General features: G+C 43.8%; 1 protein-coding gene across 1 annotated transcript; it reads right to left on the minus strand.

The window, feature by feature from the left end:
• Positions 1 to 11,795: 11,795 nt before the first annotated feature.
• On the minus strand, positions 11,796 to 15,609 carry LOC145414176 (cuticle protein AM1159-like). The gene is made up of 4 exons (XM_080283742.1): positions 15,601 to 15,609; positions 13,294 to 13,544; positions 12,398 to 12,518; positions 11,796 to 11,843 (listed from the first exon to the last, which is right to left on the minus strand). Exons 1-4 carry the CDS (start codon positions 15,607 to 15,609, stop codon positions 11,796 to 11,798), a joined length of 429 nt encoding a protein of 142 aa, XP_080139868.1.
• Between the last annotated feature and the right edge of the window lie 2,790 nt (positions 15,610 to 18,399).

The following is an 18,399-nucleotide window of genomic DNA, read 5'->3' on the forward strand; positions in this document are numbered from 1 at the left end:
ATAGAGACGTGAGAGAGAAAAAAAATATATTGGGCAAGAGGACGAATTGAGAGAGAGAGAGAGAGAGAGAGAGAGAGAGAGAGAGTCAAAAAAACGGATGAAAAAATAAGAAAAACGTTAATGAAGGGATGAGAAGAAAAAGTGAGGAAAATACGAAAAAATAAAGAACAGTACAAAGAAGATGAAAAGAATTGACAGAATTTTTGAAAGAGAGAGAGAGAGAGAGAGAGAAAATGAGGACAAGAAAAAGATAAACACTTGAAGAGAGAGAGACAAGGGGGGGGAGGGAAAGAGAAGAGAGAAACGCTGGCGAGATGAAAGAGAGGAGTGAAGAAATAACTAGAGGTGAATAAAAAATGTCAGGTGAAAAGAATGAAAGGAAGTGGAATGAAGAAAGTGAATGACAATGAAAAACAACGAATTACTGACAAAAACAAATAAATAAAATAAAGGCAAGACCGCGAGAATAATCATATATATAATGTTATTCATCTTTATTTATTTATTTGATTATTCATTCGTTCATTTTGGATATGTCTGTTATTATGATGTAGATGGAGACAACCACCATCCATTCACCTGATGTACTGTCAAATGACACCTTGTACCACGAGAAATCTTTTATTACGCTGGGTAGTAACCATACAGCCAAATGGACAGCTGGTGGTCTAGTGGGTTAAGGCATTCCAATTGGATGTAGTTTATATGAATTCGCTTTGGAGGAGTAGTTAGAGTTTATTACTCACATAATGCCACTCGGGGGCGTGCAACAAGTCACACTCGCTTTTAATGTCTGGACTGAGTTGCCAAGCCCCAAGATTCTACTCTTCAATAAAGTTCTGGTTGATAGACAAGTAGATAGATAGGTAGATAGACAGGCAGACCCGATTGATAGATAGACAGATCAATAAGACGGTAAGAGAATAGGTTAAGTTAGTGCAGTGAAACAAAAAAAAATATTGGCAGAGTAAAGCTGTATGGCGTAGGTTTAGTAATGGTGGTTAGTATTATTATTATTATCATTATTTTTTTATTATTTTTATTTGACGTCTCCTACCCCCCTCCCCACTCTAAAGGTGAAGGGTGAGGGGTTATCAAGGTGTGTAAGTACGGTGTGTGTGGGGCTGGATTACCCTCACCTGTAACCCCCCCATTGTGTGTGTGTGTGTGTGTGTGTGTGTGTGTGTGTGTGTGTTCCCTTATTTTGATTATGGGTTGTTGTTTGTATGGTGTTATTGTTTTCCTTGTTTACCTGTGTCATTCTTGTTTGCTTATCTCTCTCTCTCTCTCTCTCTCTCTCTCTCTCTCTCTCTCTCTCTCTCTCTCTCTCTCTCTCTCTCTCTCTCTCTCTCACGCAATCTCGCAATTACGTACCATCAAGCACTTTCGCACACCCACTCTCTTACATTATCTCACTCTCTTACACTTACTCACTTATGCATCATCTTTTTTCCTCTTTATTATTATTATTATTATTATTATTATTATTATTATTACTGTATTAGTATTCGTGTCTTCGTCGCATGCGTCGGCTTTGGTCACCAAATGGCGGCTTTTCATGCTGCTCGATCTCTGGCAGCCTCTCTATTCAGTCCCTTATCTCTGAGGTCACACTGTATTATTATTAACATCATCACCATCATCATCATCATCATCATCATCATCATCATCATCATCATTTCTTTATCCCCTACTTATAAGAGTGACAGGATTAGGTTTAAGGACACACTTTATAAATATCTCTCCATCGTCTGACACCGCATCCAGTGAGGGGGTGGCGTGAGATAGCGTCGCCCCTTCACACCGAGGAGTCTCTCAGTTGAATATAATAGTAAGGAAGTGGTAAGATTAGGGCAAGATCGCCACCGACTCCTTCACCAACTCCTTCACCAACTCCATCACCAACTCCTTCAACGTCTCCTTCACCAACTCCTTCACCAACTCCTTCACCAACTCCTTCACCAACTCCATCACCAACTCCTTCAACGTCTCCTTCACCAACTCCTGCACCAACTCCTTCACCAACTCCTTCACCAACTCCTTCAACGTCTCCTTCACCAACTCCTTCACCAACTCCACCTTCCCTCCTTCCTCCATCTTCTCCCTTTCCCCCTTCCTCCATCTTCTCCCTTTCCCCCTTCCTTCTACCTCAAGTACCTTTCCTCCTTTCTCCCACTCTTCCTTCCTTCTCCCCCATCCCCCCTACCCCCCACTCCCCCATCCCTCTAGTCAACCCCTCCCATTCACAAAAAATCTAAATCTGAATAAAATCGTCTGAGAATACCAAGAATAAGTTGAATTGAGACGCCATTTTTATAAAGTAATTAAGACTCTTTATAATTACACCTCCCGAGAAAACTGGAGGTTTCGTCCAAGGTATGTCTCGGCTCCGGCAGCATGGGAGAGAGAGAGAAAAAAAAAGAGAATTCGGTGCGTATATTTTCTCGGCCCCGCGTTTCTGGAGAGGGTCTAGTTTTTCCTCTTCTTACGCCGAAATTGGTATCAAGGCCGGATTTGCTGTCAAGGGTCGGAATCTACACACACACACACACACACACACACACACACACACACACACACACACACACACACACACAACGAGGAAGAGAAACTAAGCCAAGCACACCATTAACGCAAACTCCTGCATCATCGCCATTAAAATGTAATAATATAACGAAGAAGCCCACTCACTACCACATCTTTATAACGAAGGACAAAAACAGCGATAACTTACACCGTCATCGAGAGAGAGAGAGAGAGAGAGAGAGAGAGAGAGAACTAGCCGAGATGGGATGTTTCGGCGTTGCGACACACTCTGACCTCTCATTGATGACGCTTATTATTATTATTATTATTATTATTGTTATATTATACCAAAAGTTATATTTAATTGGGAAATATATCAATCGTAATCTCCAGAACACAAAGGGTAGGTAGAGGTGAGGGTGTAAATAACGCCCTTTTACGCTTACTCTGCTTCGCTTCTTAGTAGCATGAAGAGCACCGACAGCGACAGCACACAGACAGCCGCGGAGATAACAGTGCTCCCGGGCCGTGTTTTGGGGTGGCTGTCTTGTCGGGCTGTCGGTGGGGATGTCGTAAACTGTGCCTGGGCTGTCGGCTTGGAGGGTCGCATCGCCGCCATGTTTGTTTACGTTGCGTGCCGTCCTGTGTGTCGCGTGTTTTGTCTCTTGATTCTGTTGTTTACTCTCTCTCTCTCTCTCTCTCTCTCTCTCTCTCTCTCTCTCTCTCTCTCTCAATAATAAGCTTTCATTTCTTTGTATACTATTTGCATCGTTCACTTCTTTTTTTCTTTGGACTGTCTTCAGAATATTCAGCAATTCAGTAATGCATTTCCATTATTCATCTGCTTCATTTTTACTCTCTTTTTCATGATTTCTTCCTTTCTCTCATTCTTTCCTCATGCTACTCTCTTCCTTTCTCTCATTCTTTCCTCATGCTACTCTCATTCCTTCCTCAATATCTTCGCCACGTTCTTCTCGTTCATCAACTCTATTGTTAACAGGTCGGCTCGTATTTCGTCTCTCTCTCTCTCTCTTGTGGGATTATTTATAGGTTCTCCATCCTTTTTATCTCTTCGTCCTTTTTATTTTTTTTGCGCCGTTCTCATCTCATATCACAACTTTCGATCTCATTTTGTGGTTTATATTCTTCTCTTTCATTCTTATATCAACTGTGACCTTTTTTTTTTTTTTCTAATTTCAAATCAGGTACTTCAGTCATAGTTTTTAGCGATAACTTCCTTCCCTCCGACTGATCCCGTCACCTGCCTCGTACGTGAGCCTGTAGCGACCTTCTGCGTCTGGCCCTTCGCGATCGTCACTCAGGATGGGCACTACGGGGCGGCGGGAGAGGGCTGGCGAGGTAAGGGAAGGGGCTGGTCTGAGGGCTGGCGAGGTGAAGGAGGGGGCTACAGAGGGGGCTACAGGGGGTCCACATAGCCCTGGGTCTGCCTTTACTGCTCCGACACACAGCGGCAGCAACTTGGTCAGAAGAAAAAGAAGTGTCAGATTATTTATGCCTCTTGACTGCACGATGATTTAAGGCAGACGTCGACTACACGAGGGTCATTAAGTAGACAGCCGGTTTCTGCTAAGGCCTAATCTTCCCCTAGAAAAAGACCCATGACAGCCGCATGTACCGTTGTTTCCAGAAAGATACCAATTTAGATCATATACGAGTGTGAGTAAAAAATATCTTCAGCGGGATTCTTAAAAATGTGTCTCGATCACTACATAATTTCCTGCATTAATTTTGTAAGTACCGTCACGTGCCATCGTTTTTGTTCACCCTCTACTCCTTTACTTGGCTGGGTGGAAGTCATTAGTGGGATTGTACACCTGAGGAAGACCTGGGTTCGTTATTCTCGTCGGTTAAGGAAGCTCCCTAACACATTTTCCTAAGCGACTTACTTTACTACACCTTACTGTCCTTCTGAGTGTTACGCAAATCAATCTGTTATCGCCATTCTCTCCATAAATAACGTACAAAAGGATATTAACCACTCATATCCGAGAATAAATCTCCAAGGAAGAGGTGCCACTGAAACCATGTGCTTTTACTTGTTGAAGGATTTTTTTTGTGGGGAGTTTTATCGAACTTCTTTCGAAGATTAAGATAAGGGAGTAACAAAGCTTTTATCACGGTTATACAGCCTGAGGTGAATATAGATTATTTTCTCCGAATTGAAACGTGTCAAAACCTAGTGAGATTTTTTTTTTTCTCTCAAATCAAACAGTAGTAATAAAAGTGCAGCTCGAACACCGTCCCACGAGGTTGGAAGTCTGACATGTTAAGGAACTGTTGACTAAGACTTCCTATGCAACCCCCATCCCATCATTCTTCACCCTCTCTCTCTCTCTTCCCCTCTTTCCCCTCCCATTCTCTTTCCTCGATATCCTTCCCCTCACCCTTTATCCCCGTGCCCGCTGCACCTTCTCTTCTTTTCCCTCGTCTTCCCCTCATGTCTTTCCCCTCGCCCCGACCTTACCCATAGAAACAGTGGTGCCCCTCGCCTCCATACCCTGTGCCCGTCAGCCTGCATGACATTAACGACATGCATACCACGCTTTACTGTTCTGTGGTGTCTCAGTTTTCGCCCTCTCTGTTTTATACTTACCTGGCCTCTCTCCGTCCTCTCTACCTCACTGCCTTCCCCTTGCCCTCTCTCTTAGGCCTTCTCCCACCTCTTTCCTCCCTTCCTCTTCCCTCACTCTCGCTCTCTCCTTCTTCGCCTTGGCCCTACCCCATCCCTTCTTTACTCCTCCCCTCCCCTTACTTTCATCTAGGTCTCTCGTGACTTCTTTCCTCCCATTCTTTCCCTCCACACTCTTTCCCTCGCCCTGGCCCTCCTCTCATTTCCTTCATCTCCCCTATTCCTCCCTCACTTTCTTCTTCCTCTTCACCCTCTCTCTTGTATCTTCTCCTCTGCCTCATCCCCTCCCCCTACCCCCTCTACTCTCTTCCTTCTTTCCTCATTCCTCCAACCCTCTCCTCCCTTACTTTCTCTCTGTCTCTCCTCTCCAGCCTCTCTCTTACATTCTTTTCCATCATCCTCTCTTTCCCTCTCTCTTCACTCCTCCAGCTTTTCTCCCTTCATCCTTTCTCACCCTCTTCTCTTTAATCCATTCCCCTATTCACTCACCGTCTTTCTCCTCTTATCTGCCTCAGTCTTCGTCCTGTGTTCCCATTTCCTGCACTGTTTCTGTTCTTCTTTCTTTACCGTCTCTCTCACTTTCCCACTCTCTTTATGCCTTTCGTCCTTCTAGCTTTCCCTTCCTCTGTCCAACTTTCTTCCCTTTTCTCTTTTCCTGTCTACCACCCTCTCCCTCTCCCTCTCTCTCCTTCCATAAATCTCTCTTTCCTTTTCCCCCCCACCCCTTCCACCCTTTCTCCCCCCCCATTCCTTTTATTCTCCTCTTCCGCCCCCTCCCTCCCCCTCCCCAAAACTGACACATCAACCAGAAGTGTGTCGTGTCTCTCATCTTGTACACCAGTAACGAAGCCCTTTCAGCAATCACCTGTAACCACCACTAATAATAACGCCACGTCCATCATCTCCTCCCAACAGCGAAATGGCAGACCCACGACCACCCGCTGATGCTGGTGTTGGGGTCAGGGTCAGGCGGCTGTGTGGGTCACCTCTCGTGTTTTAGGACTTGACTTTCCGTATTGCGACACTGATACAATGTCAAACGTTTCTGGGGGGGAGGTGTGTGTGTGTGTGTGTGTGTGTGTGTGTGTGTGTGAGGGGGAAGCGTGTGTGTAGGGGGGAAAGGTGTGTGTGTGTGTGTTTTCTGTTTTTATTTGGCTTTAGCCACGTAGTTCGTGTATATATATATATATATATATATATATATATATATATATATATATATATATATATATATATATATATATATTAAGATTTTAATGGATGATGTTTATTTTCAACTATTTATGGAACATGAAAATATTAAATTTATGCATACAATAATACTCTCTTCAGATAAATTTGTCTTTTTCTTTGTCTCTGTCTTTTTGTCTGTCTCGGCCCTCGTGTTCTGAAACAATACATCCGTTAGTACAAGCCTGTTGTTTACTAATATGACAGATATAATTTGTCAGTATTCTTAACGATTTGAAAACCTTGCTCGTGAATGATGCAGTGAAACAGTTAACTACTTTTAAGAAATTATGATAAACAGGTAATTATCATCATCATTATCATTATCATTATCATCCAGCTAAAAAAAAATGAGTGAGAAGTTCCCAGATATAGGAAGGATAATCACAGAAACAGGAGAAATGTCAGCAGAGTTCCCAGTAAAACGACATGAAGTAAACCTTTCAAGTTTTTGATGCTCTTAAATGCGATTAGTTTTTTTAAATTTTGTATTCCTCTCTCGATAAGGATATTTTCGCGTGTGAAGATACTGAAGAAGCTGATGCGTCAAGAAAGGAATAGTTGTGGGGACAGAAAGGTAACAGGATTTTTTTTTTTTCTTGAAGAGGTTCCCCCCGCCCCCGCTCAAAAAATGCAGCGTAGGAGATAGATAGATATAGACTGATAGATGGTTGTTTGATTGATAATTGAACAGGTGGATAGATTCAGAGGAAGACTGGCTCATGTATCTATTTTTTTTTTTTTTAAGAGTGATGTTGTAATGTCTTCAAAGCATACGAGGCTGCAACGTCCGCTACTTCAGTGTATCCGGGAAGAGTTGCAAGAGTGTATTCAGGGTTATGGGAAATGTGTGTGTGTGTGTGTGTGTGTGTGTGTGTGTGTGTGTGTGTGTGTGGAGGGGGGGAATCATTCTGTTAACATCCTCAAACAAGACGACAGAGAGAGGGGGTGAAGGTGAGGGGTGGGGGGGTGAAGGAGGAGATTGGAAGAGGGAGGCTCAGGTGAGGGTGGGGGGATGAGGGTGAGAGGAGGAAGGTGAGACTGGGGTTAAGGTGAAGGTGGAAGGAAAGTGAGGGTGGGCAGGTGGGGGGGGATGTTGGAAGGGGGGATTGAGAGAGAGAAAGAAGGGGGACTGAGGGGGTGGAGAGGAGGGGAGGGGAGGGGACGGAAAGGGAGGGCAGGGGATGGGTTAGGGGGTAAGGGTGTGTAATAATACTATCGAGAACTCATGGGGGGGGGGAGGGCTTCTTAAGAAAGGGAATCGATCGTCTAAAAAGATAGATAGATAGATAGATAGACGGATGAATGGACGGATGGCCAAATAAATAGGTAAGTAGATAGATAAATACATACTGTATAGTAGTGAGACCTGGGCAGTAAAGGAAGAGGATATTCGCAGGCTCAAACGTACAGAAATGGCAATGATTAGGTAGATGAGCAGTGCGTCCTTGAGTGCAAGGCCTGGGGGGGCTAGGTTTATGATGGGAGAATTGAGAGGTAGGATGGGACTGGAGTGTATAGGTGCTGTGATGAGGAGAGGTAGATTGAGATGGTTTGGGCATGTGGAGAGGATGGGGGATGATAATTGGGTGCAGAAAGTGAGAAGTGTTAATATTAGGGGTGGGGTTGTGAGAGGTAGACCGAAATAGACCTGGGACGAGGTCATTGAGTGTGACCTCAGGGTTAAGGGACTAAACAGGGAAGCTGACAGAGATCGAGCAGCATGGAGAGCCGCCATTAGGTGACAAAGGCCGACTCATGCATGCATGTTGGAGCCTTCAGAAACGAAAACATGCATACATACATACATACATACATACATACATACATACATACGTATATACCTACATAGGTACAGATAGATAAATAGAAAGACCGATAGATAGATTATAGATTATTTTAGTTTTATATGATGTGTAGTGATGGACTGCAATATAGCAGGGATGAGCACAGACGTAGCCAAGCCTCGATGATTGGGGGGAGGCAAGGTGGGGCTAAACCTTAGTTTGTGGGGGCAGAATATCCGAAAATTTCATAGGGGGGGCAAGTGGTGGGATACAGGTGCTGATGACTAGCCCCCCCACCCCCCCAGAGGTGAGGTGGCGTGGTTGTTTTATCGTGGCTTGGGGGGGAGCAGGTGACAGGCAGAACGACACACAGATCTGGTTCAAGTTCAGGTCACCGCCGGAAGTAGTGTCGGCAGGTGAGAAAGTCCAGGTGTGTCCATAGCTCTCATAAAGCCCCACCGACACGACTCCGGTAGCCTAACCTGTTTTATAGTCCTTTTACTTTAACTTGGCCCAGAGTAATGTCTTGTAGCAGCTTATTTCACGTAGCTCAATGGGAGAATAAGATAGTACTGTGGCTCAGTATCCATTCCATAGCACTTCTCATGACTAGTATCTTAATCTATTGCTATATCCATTCCACAGCACTTCTTCGTGACTAGCATAATATTTCATTCTTAATCTGTTGTTACATCATTTACACAGCACTTCTTCATGACTAGCATCATATTCCACTGTTAATCCACTGTATCAGCTGAGTATTCAAGATGGAGAGATGGCAATTTTAGGTCAAGTTAGAGTAAGAAGGGTATAACAGCAGCACAGCAGCACCGAGTGAGATAGATATACCAGGCGTGTCGCAATAGATACAAGGAATGTGAGGATTGATAGACCTTTCAGCCCGATGATGTTTTGTTATTTTTTTTCCAACCACCTGACGATTTTTCTGCGGATCTGTACCTTCTCCACTACGACCTTAAGATGAAGAAATCGTCTGGTGTAATTACCGTTAAAAAAAACCGTCCTGGCAGTGAAATAGCTAACCCTTCGCTTCAAGAGGCCCTTAAAAATCGTCTGGCATGGTTATTAGACTATGAAAGAAAATTACATTTGAAGTAAATCGTCTTTGTAGTGAAATAATGACCCTTCACTAAGAGAGGCCCTTAAAATATCGTCTGGTGTGGCTAATATTGCAGAAAATCGTCCATAACATGAAGATAAATCATCTGAGAATGGAGGAAACAGAAGACGGTTTAAAGGAGACGGTTCAGAGGTTTGAGGTTAGGGGGTTTGTACAGGACTTGCAGTTTGAGTGGCCTAAGGAACGGGCTTCGCTACACATGTTCAGAGTTATACTGTAAGAGACATACTTGTGAATTAATATAGAGATTATATTTCATTCAAACTATCAGTCTTTCTATCTGCCTAGTTATCTGTCTCTCTGTCTGTCGATCTATCTGTGTCTGTCTTTCTATCTATCTAGGCTATGTCTGTCTGTCTGTCTCTGTATGTCTATCTATTTATCCATCTATTTCATCCATCCATCTATCTACAGTATCCCTTTATCTATCTATCTATCTATCAGAGGTCAGCGCCCTCAACCAAGAAATGGATGGATGGATGAACGCCGAAAATCCCTCCACACCGCTTATTATCTCAAAACGGGAAAGGAAAAATGAAAAAAAAAAAAAAAAATGACCCGTCCCTCTTCCCCGCGTGGCTGAAAATTATGTTCGTGTTGGTTGGAGAGAGAGAGAGAGAGAGAGGGGGGGGGGCAGCATTGCAACAAAGGTCATTGTTATCCAGTTGCTGAGGTTGCAGAAAGCTCTTGAACTGTTGCACACCCCATTAAAAAAAAAAGAGGTCGGGATGATGATGATGATGATGATGGTGATGATGATGATGATGATGATGATGATGATACCTTATATATATTTACTTAATTCTCTCTCAGCGTTCACTTCTTTGGTAGTTCTAAAATATTTCCACATTTTTCCACATTATTTTCTCACATTTCCTACATTTTACCCCTTCAGTACGATCACTTCTTTTCATTTCAGTCAAACTATCACCAGACGATTTTATTCAGCAACTGTTTTCAGCCCAAGTCGTGAGGGGGTTAATGAAAGCTGTATCTAACCCATCCATGTCGAAAAATCCCTCTCCTCAGCTGAATAAAATCGTCTGGAAAGTCTAGCACGAATATAACATAAGATACGTCCTCATAGAAAATGGGTTAAATAATTATCGCCCTAAATCCCACAGCTTCCCACATTCCATCGGTCATTTTCAGTACTTAATATTGCGTGGGTTGATTTTTTATTTATTTATTTATTTATTTTTTTACATATTCGCGCAGGTGAAAATCCTCAGACACCTTCAACAGTAACAAAGAGGACGTGTGATCATCTATGCGTGCGGCCTATCAGAGCGACCATCTTTGTTTTGATCACGTGACCTTTAGAGGCGCATGCGCAGTGTGGCTTTTTTCCCGCCCAGGCCCATTCATTACATAGTCGCCTCCCTTCAGACCGAGGACGTGGTTTTAATTTTGCTCCTGTTATTTCCTGGCATTTTTTTTTTCTCTCAATTTAGGGATTTTGGCGTGGAGTAGCTCATCTCATTAATTCTTTTTCAGTAATTGATTTCTTCTTCTTCTCCTCCTCCATTCTTCGTTCATGCACTCTTGATTTTTCTTTCTTTTTGTAACAAGAGAGAGAGAGAGAGAGAGAGAGAGAGAGAACGTGAAGTGAAGCGGTTATGCGTTCCAAAGGACAATAAGATGAGGGTTTGTGTGTATTTTTTTTTTTTATTTCTTTCATTCACAAGTCTAACAAAAATAAATATCCATGGAAAAAAAATTGTTTCTAAATTAAGCGTACTTTACATAAGAGTGAGGGAAGAGCTAAGAGGTGGAAGGGGAAAGGGTGGACGTGTGGGTGGAAGAAAAGGTGGAGTTTTTGGTTGGTGGAAAGCGGTCATATTTTCCACTCCAGCGCACGGCCGCTCCACCCATCCCCTTCCCGTCCTCCTCCTTTGCGTTCCACCCCTCTGCATTCCACTTGCAATCCACTCATCCATCCTCCTGCACTCCACTTTCAATCCACTCGTCCACCCTTGACCCAGTGGTTGCAAGCTTCAATAATTCGTCTGTGTCTGAAGTTTGGAATGAAGTTTGCAATTGACGTGAGTGTCCATTATTGCCTTTAGTTTCGGTTGCAATGGCATGGACGTGGAATATGAGAGAGACGGAAGAGAGAATGACATCGCTAGGTCAGTGAGATAACGATCAAGATACACAGAAGAGATCAGGACCGAGATGAAAGTAAGAGTGTTAAGATGAAAGAGAGAGTGGGAGAGACAGAAAGGGAAGGTGGTGGAAGGAGGGACAGAAAAAGTGGTTTGCAGGGAAACGTGAATCACTCCAGGTGGTGAACTGAAGAGGCGGGTGAAGAGGGGTCAGACGGTGAACTCAAAGACGGTCGGCGATTCTAAGGAGTCGGTCGGAGGAATCTTGGAAGGCGGTCGGTGATTCTAATGAGTCGGTCGGAGAAATATTGGAAGGCGGTCGGTGATTCTAGAGGCGATATTCGGTGGTGATCTTACTGATAGCTAGGTCGTCCCCCTGACTCCCTGCGTGCCTTCTCGATCTACGGAATGAAGGTAATGAGGTGATTGTTAATGAGGGTACTTAGTGGGTTATTACGATGGGCTAATTACTGTGATAACCATGATGCTAATACCTGATAACCAGTTACGACAGGTTATTTTCTGTAATAACCAAGACGATAATTTCCCGATAAGCAAAGTGCTGGCTCTTGATGTGGAATAATAATGAGAGAGATATATTGATTTTTATGATAAACATATTACTGCTTTATCTTGGGAAGTATTTGTAGAGGATGGTAGCTAATTTTCAAGATAATTAACCCTCATTAGCAACAAATTATCATCGAAAATAGTTTGACTTGATGACTTTTCCTTTCACAATCATAATCACCCCTGCTTGGTTAATTTATGATGAAGATAGAGGCACAAGTAAGAAAGATAATGGGCCCTTTACCTGCGCGATAGATAAAAGTGGCCTCTTTACCTGTGCAATAGATAAAAAAAAAGATAGTGGTCTCTTTACCTGTGCAATAGATAGATGAGATTGTGGCTTCTTTACCTGTGCGATAGATAAAAAAGATAGTGATCTCTTTACCTGTGCGATAGCGTGTGGTGGGAGGGGTGGGGGCGTGGGCAGGAGGGGGGACTCAACGCGGTATCCACCTTCATCCGCCACAAAACTGAAGACGGCTGGGGTACCGTCTGGGAAGGTGAAGCTGCAAGGAAGGAAGGAAGGTTTAAGAAGCAGGGAGAGTGTGTGACAGGGAGAAAAGGAGGTTTAAGAAGCAGGGAGAGTGTGGCAGGGAGAAAGGGAGGTTTAAGAAGCAGAGAGGGTGTGTGACATGGAGGGAGGGAGGTTTAAGAGGCAGAGAAGGTGTGTGACATGGAGGAAGGAAGGTTTAAGAGGCAGGGAGAGTGTGTGACAGGGAGAAAGGGAGGTTTAAGAGGCAGGGAAGGAGTGTGTGACAGGGAGAAGGGAGGTTTAAGAGGCAAGGAAAGTGTGTGATATGGAGGGTGTATTGTTTGTCTGGGGTGTGTAGTAGAGATGCTGGGTGAAGGGAGTGATGAAGTGTACAATTTTGCTGTAGCATTGTGATTCATGACCCCTTCAGTCCTATCACTTATTTTCGATTTCTTTTTTTCATTTTTTTAGTGTTTCTGTCTCCAACGATTTAATTCGGGTTAGGAGAGGTTTTTGAGTTTGATATATCCTTCATTAACCTCTTCACTCTACACACTTCTTAAGCTGAATAAGATAAGTTGGTTGTACAAAAGTGAATAGAAAAATGAAGTCCTTGCGTTGAAACAGTGGAATGTGTGTGTGTGTGTGTGTGTGTGTGTGTGTGTGTGTGTGTGTGTGTTTGTGTGTGTGTTCGTAGTAGTAGTAGTAGTAGTGGTGGTGGAGGTATTAATAACAATAATAGTAATAACAATAACGCTAATATATACACAAACATTACATTCCACATCCCAAGTTCCTCAGTTACTCACGACCATCCGCCCTGGGACACCACAGCGCCCTTGGGTCCCCTTGGCGCTCCCTGCTCGTCCCTCCTGATGCCATTCCCAGTCTCGAAGTTGAACCTGTAGTTGCCGAGAGCATCAGGCCCCTCCCTCTCGTCGACAAGGATGGGGATGAAGCGGCCTGAGGATTGGTAGGGAGGGGGGATGGGGCGGTACTGTTGGGGGGCCGCCGTGGTAGTAGCAGCCACCACGATCACCACCACCACGATCACCAGTTTCTGAAGGGGAGAGAGAGGAGGTGGTGCGGGGTGGATTTGGAGGACTTTTTTTGCACTGATTTGAATGGGGATTAGGGATTATTTAGTGACCATTGCCTCCAGCACAATCACCAATTTCTATAGGTAGAGGGAGAGGCGTAATTATGGGTTAGAAGTCTTTTTTTTTTTTTTATTGATCTGAAAGTGGATTGAAGATTAATTTAAATTGATTGGAAAACTGATTGGAAGACCTTTTGAACCGGATCATGATTGGAAGCCTTTCTGGATAGTGGATAGGAAGCTTTTTGGGATCGATTTTACAGTGGACTGGATGCATTTTTACTTCACTCTAAAAGACTTGTGTGTGTCTGTCGGTGGCCCTATCCGCCTGATGCCGCAAACCGTCCACGGCCATCTCTACCAGTAAGACCAAATTATCAGCACAATAATCACCAGGTATATAAGTCCATGGCATAATGATTCTTTAAGCTGTGGGTGTAATCATTTCCTTCTGCGTCATTTCCACGAAGAATTTAAAACAGCAGATTAGCTACGGTTGCAAAATACTTCACGATACGTATCAAGATATAAATTAGTATGGATGGTGTTAAATCACTCTAAAATGCCTGTCAAAAAGTAGGGGTTTGTCCTCCCATTCGTGAAATTCCTTTAAGCTTAGGGGCGTTATTTGCATTCACCAGGAAAGATGTGCCATTAACAAAGTCGCCGAGAGAGAGAGAGAGAGAGAGAGAGAGAGAGAATCGTACTGTTCAGATTAATGGAGAATAGAATGGTCTGGCCGTGGCAAGACGAAAATAGAAAACGGTACCACACTAAAGGACTCAGACTGTGTTTTAAAATTCAGTGACAACATAAATAAAGTAGAGTAAAGCAGAAAAGGACACCAAACTGTGGTTAAATGAAGAGCTGAACTAATTCTAAATAATCGGCACTCAGGCTCCTACGACTCACTCAAGCGGTGAAAAAAATAATAAGAAAATAACTTCATCTGACATTCTAGCATAAAACACGAGAGAAAACGAGACTGCGAGAGGTTGAAAAAGAGGCGGTAATTCTGTGGCGTTACCATGGCAGCAGCTTTGAATGAACTCCGGGATTAGGGCGTGGGGAGATGAACAGACAGAGAATTAGAGCAAACGTAGATGACGGAGAACGAGTGAACGAAACAAAGATAGACGAAATGGAAAGAAAGTGTAGAGAAATATATAACGGTGAAAGCTAACAGAGTGAAAATAAATGAAAATCAAGACAAAAAAAACAAGATGGTGTAATTTTGAAGCAAGTCATCCATGGAGCCCAATCTTATTCCCTTCCTTCACCTCTTCCACTTCGCCTTTTTCCTTAACTATTTTCTTACAAGGAACGCTAAGGAAAATAAGAAGCAACAGACACATGCTCCTTCTAAGATTGTTTCAGAGAAGACTATGGCATGTATTCCCGTCGGTTAAGAAAGCACCCTAATACCTCTTCCTTAGCGATTTATTTTGCCAGTTACACCTTATTCTCCTCTTCTGTGTTGTGTAAATTCGTCCAATATCGCCATACTCTGTATAAGTAACGTACAAAGGGATATTAACCAGCTTTATCCAAAAATAAGTCGCTAAGGGAGAGGTGTTAGGGAGCCTCCTTTGAGAATACGAGCCTATGACTATGATATCTGTTTCTATAAGTTAGACAAGGATAGCCAGGGATGAAGAACTCCCCCTTCCTTCCACCAAAAGACATCCTCCCTTATTTCCCTTAATTTCCTCCTTCAACTCCATTTCCGCTCTGTCCTTCCTCTCCATCCCTAATCCCCTTCCCCCCGAGGGTGTCTCCTAAGGTGAATTGAGACGTTTGTAATTAGCCAAAAGGGAGACTAAAAGGTGATCTCTCTAACAATCTAAAATCTCCTGACAATTGATAAGAGGATTGACAAGATGCAGTTGAAGGCTAATTCCTCTCCTAGTTCCCTCTCCTCCTTCCTTCACCTGTTTTCTTCGCCTCTTTCCTTCACCTGTTTCCTCCTCCTCCCTCCTTCACCTGCTTCCTTCAGTTCCTTCCCTCAGGTGCTTACCGAGAACATGTTGCCAGTTGAGGGTGTAAGGATGTGTGTTGGAAGGACCGGGAATCTGAGATATATATACTCACCTGCTCCTCCCACCTCCACCCACCCCCGCCAGATGTTTCAACCCCCCTCCCCCTTCTTTCCCCTCGCCTCCCCCCACACCCAGTCAGCCTCCTTCTCACCTTTCTTACCCTTCTTCTCACGTCTCACTCCCCCTCCCTTCCTCTCCCCTCCCCCTTCCCTCTTTCCTGCTCTCTCACCCCGTCTTCTTTCCACTTGCACCCATCTTTCTCACTCCGGCCTCGAAAGGACCAATAAGTCTGCTGTTGTTTGCACTCCTTTGTACTCGTTTGTATTCCTTTGCACTCTCAACCTCCTTCCCGTTTCTTCTCTCCCCTCGCCTCCTCTTCCTTCTCTTTCATTCCCTCTCTCTCCCTCTTAGTCCCATCTTTCCTTTCTTTTCCACTTTTATTTCCTTGTCTCACTATTTCTTTCAGCTTTTGGCCAGCGATTCTTTCTTATTCCATTAAAAAAGTCTTCTGCCTCCCACCCTCTTCTTTCCATTTCCCATCTTCCTTTCCAGCCCCTTCTCCTCCCTCTTCCCCTCTTTTCCCCTCTTCCAGCGCACCCCACCCTCTTTCCTATTCTTACTCCCTTTCTTTATCTCTCCCCTCTCTCTTTTCTCTCTCTTCCACATCCTCTCACCCTTTCTTCTCTCCTCCACATCCTCTCACCCTTTCTTCTCTCCTCCACATCCTCTCACCCTTTCTTCTCTCCTCCACATCCTCTCACACTCTCATCTCCCTTCTCTCTTCCACATCCTCTCACACTCTCATCTCCCTTCTCTCTTCCACATCCTCTCACACTCTCATCTCCCTTCTCTCTTCCACATCCTCTCACACTCTCATCTCTCTTCTCTCTTCCACATCCTCTCACACTCTCATCTCTTTTTTTCTCTTCCGCATCCTCTTACACTCTCAGCTTTCTTTTCCATCTTCTTTTCTCACCCAGTTCTATCACTTTGTCTTTCTTTTTCACATACTATCCTCCCCCTCCAATTCTCTTTCATCCCTCTTCCTTCTTCTTCTCTTCCTCCTTATTTCTTCCTTTTAATCCTCTTTTTTCATGTCTCCTCTCCATTCATTCCATCTTCCCTCACTATTTTCTCACTACCATCCCTTCTTAATCTCTCTCTCTCTCTCTCTCTCTCTCTCTCTCATTATTTTCTCACCATTTCTTCCTCTTTCATTCTCACCCCTCTCACCTCTTCTCTTCCCTCTTCCACTCTTTACCCTCTCATTTATTTGTCTTTCCCTCTTCCTCTATCATTCTCTCCTCCCCCTCCTCCCCTCCCCACTTTTTCTTTCTCTGCTTCCCCCCCCCCCCTGCCTTTCCTGCCCTACATCTCTCTCCCTGCTTCCTCCCTGACCTCTTTCTCTTCCTCAACCTCCATCCCTTTCCTTCCCCTCCCCCTCCCTCACCTTCCCCCCCTTCATCACTTCCCTACCCCTACCTACCTTTCCCCACTCCCCTTCCTCACCTTCCCTCACCCCCTCTGCCCATTCTACTCCCTTCCCCTCACCTTCCCCCTCCCCTACCCCATCCCTCACCCATGCCTCTCGCCCTAAATCCACTGTCATATCCCTGAACCTCATCCACCCCCGTTTTTTCTCCTCTGATTCATGTCTCTTTTTCCTCATCTGACTCATTTCCACTCTCTCTTTCTCTCTCTCTCTAGCCTATGTATCAATTTTTTTTTCCACATTTCCAATATATTTTTTTCCTTTTTGCTTCGCCCTCTTTTTTTTTTTTTTTTTTTCACTGATCTAATTCATATTTTTTTCGTCCTTGCCCCCTTTTCCATTTCCTTTCATTTTGACTTTTTTTTTTTTAATTTTTGTCGGGTCTATCATTTTTTTTTTTTTTTACCTCTCGTCCTCCGGTATTTTTTTTTTTTACCCTAACTAAAATTTTTTCATCTTAGATCCGTTTCCATTGTCCGTTTTTTTTTTTTTTTCGTTTTTTTATATGAATTAATTTTTCCTGTTCATTATTCACGACTTACATTTCTCTCTCTCTCTCTCTCTCTCTCTCTCTCTCTCTTTTCAATATGCTCCTTGCTTCAGATCGCCTACATATAATATTTCTACTAATCCTATATTCATGCCTCCTTCACCTTCTTCCCTCTCTCACTCTCTCGTCACGATTTCGCACTCTGTCTTACTAATTTCTCCTCTCTCATTTCCCCTGCTCTCTCACTTACATTAAACTTCTTCCTCTGCCCCTTTCCTTTCTCCCGCTTCGCCTCTCCTCCCCTCCCCATTTCCCCCACACTCATCAAATTATCCGCGCCATTTTCCCATCCCTATTTAGCTCTTCTTCATCTTTTTCCCCTAACTCTTACCAAATTGTCCCTACTCCTTCCCTCATTCTCCCTAAACTTTCCCTGTCTTTCCTACTTTCCCTGCCTCTCCCTAAACTTTCCCTGCCTTACCTAACTTTCCCAGCCTTCCCTACCTCTCCCGGAACTTTCCCTACCTTCCCTAACTTTCCCTAAACTTTCCCTACCTTCTCTATCTCTCCCTAAACTTGCCCTACCTTCAGTGACTCTCTACTCTTTCCCTGAACTTTCCCTGCCTTCCCTAACTTTCCCTAAACTTTCCCTACCGTCTCCACTTCTCTCTTCCCCATTCTTTACATATATAATAAAATCCATTGACAAAATATTCAACGTTTTTCAGAGAGCGTTTAGTGAATTTCGTTACAAAATAATGCTTGATAAACTTATTAAACCCATGATTTCCCTAA

The sequence above is a fragment of the Coenobita brevimanus genome, chromosome 98, assembly GCF_032717465.1.
Source record: "Coenobita brevimanus isolate Jiangsu-jjx chromosome 98, ASM3271746v2, whole genome shotgun sequence".
Classification (NCBI taxonomy): Eukaryota; Metazoa; Arthropoda; class Malacostraca; order Decapoda; family Coenobitidae; genus Coenobita; species Coenobita brevimanus.

Bases quoted from the DNA above. Each gene is read 5' to 3' on its own strand.
- LOC145414176 (XM_080283742.1), bottom strand. The intron at 12,519-13,293 runs GTGAGTAACTGA...CCTTCCTTGCAG, and splicing joins GTGTCCCAGGGCGGATGGTC to CTTCACCTTCCCAGACGGTA. The intron at 11,844-12,397 runs GTAAAGAGATCA...TTCATTCCGTAG, and splicing joins CACCACACGCTATCGCACAG to ATCGAGAAGGCACGCAGGGA.